At 43.0% G+C, this 14,550-nt stretch overlaps 1 protein-coding gene across 5 annotated transcripts in view; it reads right to left on the bottom strand.

Annotated features, from left to right (window-relative positions):
- Window positions 1-716: 716 nt before the first annotated feature.
- ADAT1 (adenosine deaminase tRNA specific 1) overlaps window positions 717-14,550 on the bottom strand; it is a 29,067-nt gene continuing 15,233 nt past the window's right edge. For 4 of the 5 annotated variants that reach the window (XM_043436800.1, XM_043436801.1, XM_043436802.1 and 1 more), the window contains exons 9-10: window positions 5,333-5,419; window positions 717-2,582 (exon numbers count right to left, since the gene is read on the bottom strand). In XM_043436800.1, coding sequence (XP_043292735.1) covers window positions 2,399-2,582; window positions 5,333-5,419 — 271 coding nt within the window. In that variant the 3' untranslated portion in view covers window positions 717-2,398. The remainder of the gene's footprint in view (window positions 2,583-5,332; window positions 5,420-14,550) is intronic. The other variant, XM_043436804.1, reaches the window with a different exon arrangement.

Genomic DNA, 14,550 nt, shown 5'->3' with positions numbered 1-14,550 from the left:
AAGACACTAATTCCTTACATTCTCAAATAAACCTTTATCTTTGAAAACAGAATCTCATGAGAGTGATGCATAGTCTTCTGTGGATAAAAGCTTCTGCCAGTCGAGGTGTCTTAACTACTCTCATGTCGTAGGATTTGGGGCCAGGTCAGGCAAAGGGCTGATTAAAGCAGCATGTGGGAAGTCTGGCCTTCGGTAGTGAGGTTTTTGTCTTTGCTCTCAGCTAAAAGGATTCCTCATAGAATAAGGTTCAAGGATAGCTCAATATGAAAACCTTGTGGGGGAATTCCTGGTGGCCCAGTTGCTAGGACGCGAGGGTCTCACTGCATGGCCTGGGTTCAGTCCCTGAATGGGGAAGTAAGCGTCCAGAAGCCACGCAGCTCCCCGCCCCCGCCTGAAGCAACAATGATAACAAGGCAAAAAAAGAGATCTTATGTATTACTTCTGCAATTAAAAAACATTAAGAACATATGTTCACAAGCAAACCTGTACATGAATGTTTACGGCAGCAATACTGGCAATAGCCAAAAAGTGGAAATAACCTAAAAGTCCATCAGTTGATGATTAGATAACAAAATGTGGTATATCCATAGAACTGAATGTGATTTTTACCCCATAAACAGGAATAAAGTACTGAATGATGTTACCAATTCACATTACAACATTATGAGTCTTAGAACATCACGTTAAATGAAAGAAGCCAGTCACAAAAGATCACATATTGTATGATTTCATTTATATAAAATGTTCAGAATAGGCAAATCCATACAGACACAATGTAGACTGCTGCTTCCCTGGGGTTAGTGGGGGTCTTGAGGGGATGTGAGGAGCGGCTGCTGATGGGTACTGTACTGGGTCAGATAGCACCCCCCACCCCCAGTTTAGAACAAAAATGTTCTAAGATCGATTGTGGTGATTTTGCATATCTTTGTGGATATACTAAAAATCACTAAACTGTACATTTTAAACGGGTGAATTTTTTGGTATGTGAATTACATCTCAATAAAGCTGTTATTAAAAATATTTAAAGCTATAAAGAAATATTAAAGAACCAACAAGATCCTTGAGTAATCCCAACACAGAGAGCTTCCACTTCCAGTCAGTATATTAGAGGGTGAAGAGGTTGAGAGTTAAATACTAGATGTTAGTAAAAACAGGCCTGGTTTCTAGGTGTGCTGCTGAGTTGCTATAGGGACTTTTGTTTGGCCTTTTAGACACAACTCTTTCCAATGAAAGTCACAGAAAACGGAGTCAAACGAGCTTACTCAAAATAACAAGAGCAATTTATGTCACATCATTGAAGTCCAGAGTGGGCACTAGTTTCAGGCATCCAGACAAGGTCACGAGAGCCTTCATCCTCTGGGCTGTTTCATTCATCACCTTCCTTCTCCAGCTGGCTGTCTGTGCAGTGGGCAAAGGCAGCCCCAGGCAGTTCCAGGTTACCTGGTGCTTACAGCTCCGGATATGAGAAGAAAGGGCATCTTTCCTGACGCCCTGGTGTTTGTTCCAGGACTGTTCAGTGTTGGCTCACACTGCTGGAGTCAATGAGGAAAGTCCGCTTCACCCCAGTCTCAGGGATAAAGCAGGAAAGAATGGTTCTTCAAAGGAAGCAAGGCTGGGTATACAAAATACATGTCCATTATGACAGGTAAAGCTCTAAAATTTGCAGAGATTCAAACGTCATCTCAGCCCAATAAATACCTGCTGAATCAATGAGGAACACACGAAGTGGAGCTGGTGCAGAGTACTTTTACAGCATCACACTCCAAATTCTTATTCTTAGAGAAGAAATGAAATACAGGACACACACCAAGGTCATTAGCAAGATGCTATTTTAAGAGAGCTACTTCAGTCAAGTACTGTTATTGTTCAGTTGCCAAGTTGTGTCCGACTCTGCAATCCCATGGAAGGCAGCACACCAGGCCTCCCTATCCCTCACCATCTCTCAGAATTTGCCCAAGTTCATGTCCATTGAACTGGTGATGCCATCCGACCACCTCATCCTGTTGCCCTCTTTCCCTTCTGCCTTCAGTCTTTCTCGGCATCAGGGTCTTTTCCAATGAGTCAGTACTTCACATCAGGTGGCCAAAGTACTGGAGCTTCGGCCTCAACATCAGTCCTTCCAATGAATATTCAGGACTGATCTCCTTTAGGATTGACTGGTTTGATCTCTTTGCTGACTAAGGTACTCTCAAGAGTCATCTCCAGCATCACAGATTGAAAGCATAGTTCAATCAGGTATAGATTGTTTCATGTCCAAAATTCCAACCGACATAGAAGAGATCTATCGCTCTGGTAGATGGCAGTCTTTTTTCCTGATCAGCCACAAGAAAATCTAAGGCCTGTTTAGCATGTAGGAAGACGGTAGTCCAGGATGAACGAATGGAAAACAACTCGTTGCTCATGTAAACTGGTGATAATCTGGGGGATTTCTGATCCAGGATCCAAACGCCTGCTTCCGGAGTGCACTCCAGGCCTGCTGGTAAGTGGATGCAGCCTCCTTGTAGTCTTGGTACGTCGCCAGCTTCTGCGCCCTAATGCACACACACCACTGAGCACACACGTTCTCACTGGACAGCTCACCACTGTGGCCAGAAAGACACCTCAGCGACTGGCCAGACACATTTATTACAAGACACTTAGGAACGGAAGGATTCTGTTATGCTGTCCTAGAGTGACTCTTAGCTCCTTTGTAGGAAAGTCACTACAAAACAACATGGGATTAAAACAGGTAAAAATGAACAGAATACTAGTCTGTTTTTTTTTTCCTTCCCTTTTTTCGGTCCTGGTGGAATCAGATAAAAAATAATAACTATCTACTACTTGGCTTAAAGTTTTCTACGTGGCTATAATGTTCACTGTTAGGATCGAGCCGTTAGAAACTTCTCAACTGCGTTTTCCCAAAGTACTTTTCACCTTAGTCATATTCTCCTGAGTAATGAAAGCCAACACCCTTCCTAAATCCTTCAGTGTCTCTGACTGCTGAAGAAAGGCTAATGTGCTGAGTAATGTCTTACTTACACCCAGATAAAAAGATTTTCTTGAGACCAAGATTTTTTCCTTTGCTCAGACTTGAGTCAGGCTTCTCAAAATCCTCTTCTTGACCCAACCCTGACCTTGAACTATGTCCTTGTCATCTCATAGTTGAAGAAACTGAGGCTCATATCTCATTGATTCAGGTTTTACCCTGCTCCTACTCTTCCGTTCTTTGCCAAGATCTTAGGAGACCCAAGTTGTTTCTTCACTCACTACAGCACAGAGCCGAGTTGCTAATTGTAGCAGACACTGATTCTAATCCTTTGATCAATTTCCCACAGCTTTTCGGTGGTTAATGGATGGGAGCTACATGCATGACAATGTTAAACTTGACCTGAGCCCTCAGTTCCTAAAACAAGCGGTGGTTAAGAAACCTCCCTTCTATATTTATGTGTTGTGGGAAATGGCAGACTGGAAAGAACCACCTTTCTTCATTACTTAGACTCATGGATGCCCCCCTGGTTTACCTGTGACAAGGCCAGACATAGACCCTCCAAACACCCGCTCTTTGTCTCTTAATGATTAGCTGAACTGTTTGTACCCACTGACAAAATCTAGTCAACATGCCTGCTAATTTGACCAAATATTAATTACCAGTAATGCTTCTCTCCCTCCTGCAGACCCCTGAACTTTGAGCCATTCTCTGCCTGAGCCAGTGTAGGCAGGTTTAACAACCCTTTCTTTTAACAGCCCTGGCTGAGGACCGACACTTCCTGTTCAATGGTCCCGTCACACTACCTGCTCACCCCACTCCCCCATTTCCAGCTCTAACTTTGCTTAGACAGAACTTCTCCTTTGCACCTGCTCTTCGAGAGGCTTACAGACCTTAAGATTGTGATGCTCTTGCTACGGCATTAGTCCTTCTCCGCTTACTGTAACAGGCCCTGTCTCTTGCAACAAAGCCTTCAAATGAAGTCTCTCCTTACCTAAGTCCAGATTTGTTTTTAACGCATAGAACATTTAGCAACCTACCCAGCTCCAATCTGATTGACTCTTCCAGACAAGAAACAAGCAAACTGGCCATGGACGACTGGAGGGCATCGACACTGACTGCGGGATACATGATGAAAACAGGCAGCAGCCTCTTCATATGCAAGTGTCTAGCTACTCCTTGACTTCCCCACTGTTCTATGAGACAGAATTTGGCTGGTCTTTGTTGCCAGTTCTTGGGAGCGAACCTCTAAACTTTCAGAACGTCCTTGATGATAGGAGTGTCTTTGTTATTCATGGTGCACCCCTCGGATCTCAACTTTTTGCTTGATGGGGTGACTCATGGTGGGCCCTAGATAGTTTCAGGATGGGCTGGCTGTGGCTGAAAGATCAACCATGAGATCAGAAAGCTGGGGCCCTGAGTCATCTGATATCTGACATCCTGGGGTGGGGAGAGAAGGTAGAGATTGAGTTCAGTCACATCATGTGGCCAGTGATTCTGTAACTCATGCTTGATGATGAAACCCCAATAAACACTGGGCACTAAAACGTGCGTCAGGCTCCTGGCTGGTGACAGACAGTGACAGGCTGGGCGGGCGGTGCATCCTGGGGACACAGCAGCAGCAGGTTGGATACCTTTGCAGACCTTGCCCTTTGTGTCCTTTCTTTTATCTGGTCCTTATTTGTATCTTTTACAATAAAAGGCAATTGAAAGTATGGTGCTTTCCTGAGTTCTGTGAGTTTTTCTAGTGATTACTGAACCTGAGCGGGTAGTTGGAACCTGAGTTTGTAGTCAGTTGGTCAGAAGTGTAAGTGGCTTTGGGGCCCCCTAGAATGCAGCTGGTGTTACCAAGTGAGGTCAGTTTTTGGGGACTGTGCCCTTACCCAGTGAGATTTGGCCTAACTCTGTTAGCATCTGAATTCCACCCACCCACCTGCTCATGAAGTGGTTTTATAGTCTCTACATTCCTGTTTGGAAAGTAATTTAAGTCAATGAGCTTTAGTTCACAGCCACTGATTGAACAAAAGAAAAAGAGAATAATATTCCCAACAGAATACACTGACACCTAGCATTCACATTTTCACAGCGCTCTCCATCTGGAGGTAGAATAAAGCAGGACCTGGGGTGGGCCAGGCCCCAATTCTGTGCGCAGGCTCTGTGACTCTGTCCCACCAACTCTGCACCCGTCACATCTCAGATCACACACATGTCTGCAGCTGGGGCTATGGGGGCTGAAGGGCATGCGGTCAGTACTAAGTACTCATTGGCCTACTGAAACACCATTCCTGCCAAAACTTCCTGCCATTCAAAAGCAGAAGTGAAAGAGAAGTCCTCCTAAATATGAAAAATGTAGGTCAATGACATCACCTGAGTGAGTCTGGCCACTTGTCCTCTGAAATACTGCTTAGCAGCTTCTGGAATGATCTAAAGAGCTCTACTTTGCTGATTCGGGATCTGTTTGAAAAAAGAAGATCAAGAGGATTTATTAAGTGTTTAATATGCACCAGGCCGCCATCAAAGATACTGGGCTTCACATGGTATCTTTCTAGGTCTGAATGTCCTGACTCCCTGTTTTCACCAATGCTTGGCAAGAAAAATCCAGACCTGAGAGTCTGATTAGGTTGAGACCCAAAAATGATTCTCATTTCATAAACGTTATCAGCAGTGAAATCATCAAGGTGACAGACTGACATGGGCTAAAGGCAGAGGGAATTACTAAACTCTGCCCCCAAGGATGCCCATCAGCTGTTATTTGGCTACCTCCTTTCAAGGGAGCTGGCCCCTTGGGTAACACTGCTTACAAGACATTGAAAGTTTGTTTCAGAGACCTGAGTATTGCTCCCTGTATGAACTGTGGTTATAAAGTCCATTCACCCCAGGCACCTGAGGAAGAATCTCTAGATTCCTCCTATGGCATTACAGTCCTTGGGAGGTGAATTCTTTGCTTCTGAATCAAGCTTCATAACGGTCATAGTTTGAAGTGGTGAAGGAAGTCAGTGTGAATTCCTTACCAGTTCCTTGGGTCTTTTTGGTTTTGCCCATTCATAACAGCTGGGGCCTAGAGTGTATGTGCCTCCTTCCTTTCCCTCATATACACAATTCATGGGCTGATTTAGAAGTTGGGAAGCGTGGCGTGTGCCAACAAGGTACAGTCTTATTGTACATACCATATCCCTCTCCATCCTTGAGAATCATACCATCAGCTGAGACAGAGGCCATCGCTGGCATATATGAGACAGGGAGCCGTACAGTCTGCTGAAAAGCTCCCTTGCCTGGCTGGGACCTGGCCCACTGGAGACACCAGTGCTTAGAGGGAAACCTGAGTCCGCACACGCCACTCTGGGCCTCATCTGTGCTGGGGTGGCTGCCGGCAGCAGGAACACGAGGCTACTTTCTGTTTGTGGCTGTGCTGTGCTGCACAGCTCGTCAGATCTCAGTTCTCCGACCAGGGATCGAACCCAGGCCCGCAGCAGTGAAGTGAAGGGAAAGGCGCTCAGTCGTGTCCGACTCTTTGCGATCCCATGGACTATTCAGTCCGTGGAATTCTCCAGGTCAGAATACTGGAGCGGGTAGCCTTCCCCTTCTCCAAGAGATCTTCCCAAGCCAGGGTTCAAACCCAGGCCTCCTGCATTGCAGGTAGATTCTTCACCAGCTGAGCTACAAGGGAAGCCAGAGTCCTAATCACTGGACCTCCAGGGAAGTAGGCTGCTTTAACATGAAAGAAAAAAAAAACAAAACAAACAACCAAAAAACGAATGGATCTCATTAATAGACCAAAGGAGAAATGTAATATGAGGAAAATATGTACAGAAAACGCATTTGTTAGAATTCAACATCCACTGAATGATTTAAAACCTTTTAGCAAACTAGGACTAGGAAAGATAGTATTTAAATTCATAAAGGGTATCTATAAAATCCTACAGTTGATATATGTTCTTAAAATCAAGAATGATACAGGGATACTTGCTATCATTGCTTTTATCCAACACTATACAGAAGGTCTGGCCAGTAAGACAAGAAATAAAAGGAATAAAGATAGAAAAGCAAAAACTGAAGACATTATTCAGTGATGATTGTGATATTGTCAGTTCTGGTTAGCACCGTAGGTGAGGAAAAAAAATAAAAGGAGTGGCAACTTGAAAAAGAAATACTATTTGCAAAAGATAGTCTATATTAAAAAATTTTAAAAGAATTCATACATATATGAGTAGAATAATAAGAGTTAGCAATGTTGCTGGGTACATTTATTGTAAGAGAGAAATAAACAAAATAGAAATTGATTGCAGTAGCAATGGCCAGAAAATGAAATAAAGGAAATGACTTAAATGGCATTAGTGGTAGCAATCTCTGAATGTGATTCTTGCCTCCTGGAATTCATGCCCTTATGCAATGCCACCCCACGTTGAATAGGGCTGCCACCAGTAACTATTAGAAGACTGGGTTGGAGTATGACTTCTGAAGCTACCCATAAAAGACTGTGGCTTCCGCCCTGCTCTCTTGGGATGCATGCTCTTGGCGGACGGGAAGGGGGGTGGTATCCAGCCATCACACTGCAAAGATGAATACTTGTAGGATTATGGAGAGACCCAAGTTGAGAGGAACTGAGATCTCCTGCCAACAGCAGCCAGCTCTGACCTGGCAGTCACATGAGTGAGCCACTGGAAACTGGATCCTCCAGCCCCAGTCAAGCTTTCGATGACTGCAATCCTGGCTGACATAATAGAGTGCAACCTCATGAGCCCCTGAGTCAGAATTATCCAGCTAAGCTCCTCCCAAATTCCTGAACCACAGAGACTGTAAAATAATGTTAATTGTTGTTTTCAGCCACTAAGGTATTCTCCCCCACCCCACCATGGGGTGAGGGTGTAGTCTGTTATACAGCAACAGAAAACTAATACAATATCAAGAAATAAATCTAATAAAAGATGTGAAAATTATAAAACTTTACTGAAATACATATAAGAAGACCTAAATAAGTGAACATTCAAAACTCTTTTAAATTTGGGGCATAACTGTCAATTTGGCACCAGCATTATATAGAGAGATAAACACCATATTCCTGGTTTGAAGACTTGACAAGATGTCAAATCTCCCCAAATTGATCTTTAGATTTAAAGTCTAAGAAAAACTGAGACACTCTTGAAAGACAAAGCAAGGGGACTTTACCCCTAACAGATATCATCTTATTAGAAAGCTACGGTAATTAAGAGTATGGTTTTGGTGCAGGGAGAAACAGACTAATGGAATAGAACAGAATACCCAGAAAGAGATATACATACATATACATACACATAAAATAGTCTAAGTTTGATATGTGTTCACTTAAAACATAGACTTCAATAAAATTACTATAGTTTCTTTTTCTATAAAGAAAATGAGTTTCTCTGACAGGGAGCTTGTACTGTATGAGAGCTTTTTATATATAACCATGTATGGGGTCACTGCAGGTGGACCAGAAAGATGTCAGATAAGTGAAATTCCTGTAGCTCAAAGTGCTCATATTTTTTCCACTCAATTAATAAAGTGGGCTGGTAGAGCTAATAAGGAGCTGTAGCTAAAGCTGCCACTGAGTAATAACTGTCAGATTGAAATACCAATCCCCTGAAACTGAACTTAAATTACAGAACTAAAATACAGGGCAAGTGTTTATATGATTGCATTAGAACTGAAAATTATTACTCAAGAACAAATTAACCTGTTCAGTATTAGTGAAAATATATCCAAAGGGTGGTCACCAAAGGCAACTTCATTTTTTTTTTTTCATTTTTTCATCCACTAGTTTAAGTGTGAATAATGCTGACTAATTCATCCTGACTGATTATAGACAATTAAGAAATTAATTTTAGCCAAGCCTCACAGCTTCACATAATATTTTGCCTAGTTCATTCACTGGCATACCAACTAGCTAGATCAACCTAACACTTAAAGACTTGTAAGAAACAATTAAACATGGATGCTTTGAATCTGGATTTCAGATGCTGATGTTATTCTCCTGTAACAGAACCAGGGCACTTTAGAGAGAAATGATTCTACACACGGGAGCAGGGAAGTGACGGTCCTGGAAAAATCTCATCCAGGACAAGGAAATGAGGCTGTCTGGCAGCTCCCTGTGCTTTCTAGGCCCAAAGAGAGAGAGAGAATGAAGTTTATACAGCTAACAGAAACATACTAAGAGTAAAGCCAGAAGTTCATGACCCTCAAAAAAGGGAAGATTTAGAAATTTTTTTCAGATAATTAGTACTATATCACAGTTGGTTTTACCCAGTTAAAAACAAACATTATTTATGCTTTATTGCATGTATGCTTTCAGGTAGATGAGTTGATATGCTCACCGTTACCTAGAATCAAAGATTTCATTTCTAGATTTAAGAGTCTGCAACCATTTTTGGTGACATGACCACACATTTTCAGGAAGTCTAGAGAGTCTTACAGAGCCAACATTTCCACTGCCCACATCACCCAGAATCAGCAAAAGAGGAACACAAAAAATAAGCTAATATCTTGCCCCAGATGCTCATGTTTCCCTTTGAAACACTGATAGGAGAGCCCATGAGATTTTTGCTAAAAACCAGTGGCTGCTGATGTATAACTATGAAAGAACATCTGGCTATATAATTACAGAACATTAATGAAATATGTCAAGGAATTTCATTCGCAGAACAAGAAGCCTCAGCAATCAACCATGCCATGCTCTGTAGTCTGGAGAAGGGATCCACTCAAGGTTCATTAAAGAAACACATCACTTAAACCTCACAGGAAGGAGCCAGCTGGATTCACCAACACTGTGGTGAAACGTCAAGGCCTCTAGCGTCACCGTGAAAAGCCATCAGTGACAGAGAGTTTAGCAGCTTTTTGAGAACAGATCTATAAATGTTTTCAACATTCTTCTCTCTGGGGTACCAAATGGTACTTTCTCTTAGGAATGCTTTTGGTCTAAGTCACCTCATGAGTAATGTTTAGGTGTTATATCTATAAAGATAAATTGGGAATCTCTCCTTTGCTAGAAAAGATCTCCCTCCAGAGAAATAAGACCTTTCTCAAGACTTATTCAACAACAGAACAGAGTGACTACACTAATAACTTCTCTGTCAAAGAGACTCATCCAACAATAACCATTAATGTCATCTGTGGAGCAAAACCATCTTGGTGACTACTAGATGCTATGTTCCAATAAGCCCTAGTTCCTTTTAGCAGCGAGGATTACTTTCTTAGATATTAACGTCTCCCTGGTGAGTTGGTCAACATTGCTGATTGGTGCATCAAAGAGCTAGGAAAGCTATACATACATACATAATTTTTTTTAAAGATCACACATTCACATTCAATCCAGGCCTATCTTTATTCTTACACACTTAGACACACTTTGTTTGTTTACTCTCTTATCCTTCTCTCTTATAATCCAATGAGCCATGTAATGATCTCTCCAGGATGCTGTGGTAGCTCATGTGGGATGGAAAGAGGATATGCCTCTTCACAGCAAAGAGAATTTAAAAGGATTTGCCACTTTGGGGCAAACAGTAAAATTAAGCTTCTGGAAAATGAGGGTCCTTTACCTGATTCCTGTTATTATCTCCTTGTTTGCAATAAACACAAAGACTTAAATACTACCTTTTCAAGTGTTTGCCGGCCATCATAGAGACAGCCAACAAACACATGAAAAAATTGCTCAACATCATTAATTACTAGAGAGATGCAAATCAAAATTACAATGAGGTGTCACCTCACACCAATCAGAATGGCCATCATCAAAAAATCTACAAGCAATAAATGCTGGAGAGGATGTGGAAAAAAGGGAACCGTCCTACACTACTGGTGGGAATGTAAGTTGATACAGTCACTAAGGAGAATAGTTTAGAGGTTTCTCAAAAAGCTGAAAGCAGGACTGCCATATGATCTAGCAATCCTGCTCCTGGGCATATAGCGAGAGAAAACCGTAATTCAAAAAGACACACACACCCCAATGCTCACTGCAGCACTATTTACAACAGCCAGGACATGGAAGCAATCTAAATGTTCATCGACAGAGGAATGGATATAGATGTGGTACATATATATAATGGAGCATTACTCAGCCATAAAAAGGAATGAAATGGTGCTATCTGCAGAGACATAGATAGACTGAGAAACTGTCATACAGAGTGAAGTAAGTCAGAAAGAGAAAAACAAATATTGTATAATACTGCTTATATATAGAATCTAGAAGAATGGTACAGATGAGCTTATCTGCAAACCAGAAATAAAGACACAGATATAGAGAAAACAAACTTTTGTATACCGAGGGAGGGAAGGGAGGCGTCGAATGAATTGGGAGATTGGGATTGACATATATACACTACTATGTATAAAGATGGAGAAGGAAATGGCAGCCCACTCCAGTATTCTTGCCTGGGAAATCCCAAGGACAGAGGAGCCTGGTGGGCTACAGTCCATGGGGACACAGAAGAGATGGCCGTGACTGAGCAGCTAAACAACAACAAATGTATGAAGTGATGTGATCCTACTGTCCAGCGCGGGACTCTCCTCAGTGCTCTGTGGCCACCTCAACGGGAAGGAGGCTGAAAAAGAGGGAATGCCTGCCTACCTATAGATGATTCACTTTGCTGTACAGCAGAAATGAACACAAAATTGAAAACTGTACTCCAATAAAAATTAATTTTAAAAAGGTATAAAAAATATTACCTTTGAGTGTTGCACTAGAATTTTAAGTGTTTCTAACATCCCAGTCTTGAGTTCGTATTCCAGATCATAGAGAGCACTTGGGAATTGTCCCAGGAGAGCACTTGGGAATGAAAAGTGAGAAAACCCACTTTCCCCTGCAGTGGTCAGTCTCTAGAATTAAAGCAACTGATTCTTTCGAATGTAACATGCAGCTTCATTTGATGACTGAAGGGGAAATCTATCTTAAAAGATGTCTACTGAAAGCCCTGCACCATGTTAGAGGCACTCTTTCTCACTTAATTTTCACATTCCTGGGTGATGGATACTCAGAGTTACCCTTGTTTTATTGTTGGGGAAATTAGGGCTCAGAGAGGTAAAGTAATTTGCTCAATTACTGGGGGGAAAAGGAGCCTGGAATTAAACATCAGTCTCTTGAACTGCAGAGCTTCTGCTCTTTCCACCATGAACTTCCTCCCGTATGAAGTCTGCCTTCTAAATGGAGAGACATCCATAATACGACAGAAGCCTCAGATTGCCTTCTCCAGTATCCTCATCTTACAGATACGAACATACTGAGGCCCTCACATATCTTACAGATATAAACACACTGAGACATTACTTTGCCGACAAAGGTCTGTCTAGTCAAACCTATGGTTTTTCTGGTAGTCATGTATGGATGTCAGAGTTGGACCATAAAGAAAGCTGAGTGCTGAAGAATTGATGCTTCTGAACTATGGTGTTGGAGAAGGCTCTTGAGAGCCCCTTGGACTGCAAGGAGATCCAACCAGTCCATCCTAAAGGAAATTACTCCTGAATATTCATTGGAAGGACTGATACTGAAGCTGAAGCTCCAATACTTTGGCCACCTGATGAGAAGAACTAACTCACTGGAAAAGACCCTGATGCTGAACGCAGAAGGGGATGACAGGGCATGAGATGGTTGGATGGCATCACCGACTCAATGGATACGAGTTTGAGCAAGCCCCGGGAATTGGCGAAGGACAGAGAAGCCTGGCGTGCTGCAGTCCATGGGGTCACAAAGGGTCAGACAAGACTGAGTGACTGAACTGAACTGAACTGAGGCCCAGAGGGCTAATGGACTTGTCCAAAGACACCTGGGTAACTGGAGACAGAGCCAGGGTGGGAACACAGGCACTCCCAATCACACAGAAAACACTGACATATTGGGACAAGCTGGAAGACAGCACTTTAGGAATCTGGAGAAAAGATGGTAATTTTGAGCCAGAAAGCAGTGGTAAGGCAAGTTTTTAAGGTAAAGGATGGTGTGGGTTCACAGTGAAGAGCATTTAGACCTCAGCAAAGCAACAAACTAAAGCCACAGGCAGGTGGGTGGGGCCAGTATGGGCTGATGCTAGGCTGTCACTGACTGCAAAGGCAGAACGCGGCAGGAAGTGTGGTCCCCGTCCCTCCTGACCTGCTCTGCGCACACATCCTGGTCTGTGGTTAAGGGCTGATCCCCTGAGAGATGCAGATTTTGGCCTGAGAAAACTGCAAAAAAACTCTATCCCTAAAAACAAAACAACAACAACAACAGAAATTTTGTAAATACTACTCAATTCAATAGCTTAGGCCACCAAGAGACAGGCCAGATCTCCTGAATAGGAGTCTGAACCCTTGTTAGTGTTTGTGAAAAAAAAAGAAACTTTTTTTTTTTTAAAGTCTGAAACAATGTAAGTTATTATTGTTTCTGTTGAGGGAGACAAATAAGCATGTCAAAAAGAAAAGAAACAAATCCACCTGTGAACTTTCATTACAATACAACTCTATGCTGCTAAGTCACGTCAGTCGTGTCCGACTCTGTGCGACCCCATAGACGGCAGCCCACCAGGCTCCCGTCCCTGGGATTCTCCAGGCAAGAATATTGGAGTGGGTTGCCATTTCCTTCTCCAGTGAATGAAAGTGAAAAGTGAAAGTGAAGTTGCTCAGTCCTGTCCGCTGTTAGCGACCCCCCGGACTGCAGCCCATCAGGCTCCTCCATCCACAGGATTTCCCAGGCAAGAGTACTGGAGTGGGTTCCCATTGCCTTCTCCCACAACTCTTTATAAGGGGGCATAAAAAAGACACGGAAGAGCCACTTAAAGTGAAAAGAACTACTTTTAAACTGTGGGAGTCTGACAACAGTCACTCAGCAGCAGCTCAGTCCAGACAGACGGAAAGACCTTGACGGAGAGGCTACTAGCCCACTGCCCCACCCTCCCTTGGGTTACTGCAGACCCTCTGTGGTTCACTGGGAGTGAAAAGCAGAGTGGCCAAGATGAACATTTAACAAAAGAAGAACCAATAAGGCAGAACCTCCAAACACATAGGCATGATATCCAAGTCTTATGTCCAGCAGGTCACATGCTCCACATTTCAATAAAAGTCAATTTGAAGATGCAAAGTCTTGTATTTAGGGCACTCTTCTTGCCAGTCTAATCACTGTGAAGCTTCATAAATGATTCTTGGGTTCCAGCCTTGTTCTACTAAACCAGAATCTCTTGTGGTTAAGACCCAAGAAAGTGTTCTTTCCAAATCTTCCAGGGCAAAGAAGAAGGCTGAACGTTGAAGAATTGATGCTTTCGAACTGTGGTGTTACAGACGACTCCTGAGAGTCCCCTGGACTGCAAGGAGATCCAACCAGTCAATCCTAAAAAAATCAACCCTGAATATTCATTGGAAGGACTGCTACTGAAGCTGAAGCTCCAATACTTTGGCCACCTGATGGGAAAAGCTGATTCACTGGAAACGACCCTGATGCTGGGAAAGATAGAAGGCAGGAGGAGAAGGGGGACACAAGGGATGAGATGGTTGGATGGCATCACTGACTCGATGGACACGACTCTGAGCAAGCTCCGGGAGATGGTGAAGGACAGGGAAGCTAGGTGTACTGCAGTCCCTGATGCTGGGAAAGATAGAAGGCAGGAGGA

This window comes from Cervus canadensis, chromosome 18 (genome assembly GCF_019320065.1).
Source record: "Cervus canadensis isolate Bull #8, Minnesota chromosome 18, ASM1932006v1, whole genome shotgun sequence".
Taxonomy (NCBI): Eukaryota; Metazoa; Chordata; class Mammalia; order Artiodactyla; family Cervidae; genus Cervus; species Cervus canadensis.
The sequence above is the reverse complement of the archived record's forward strand: the minus strand, read 5'-3'. Positions and strand labels throughout refer to the sequence as shown.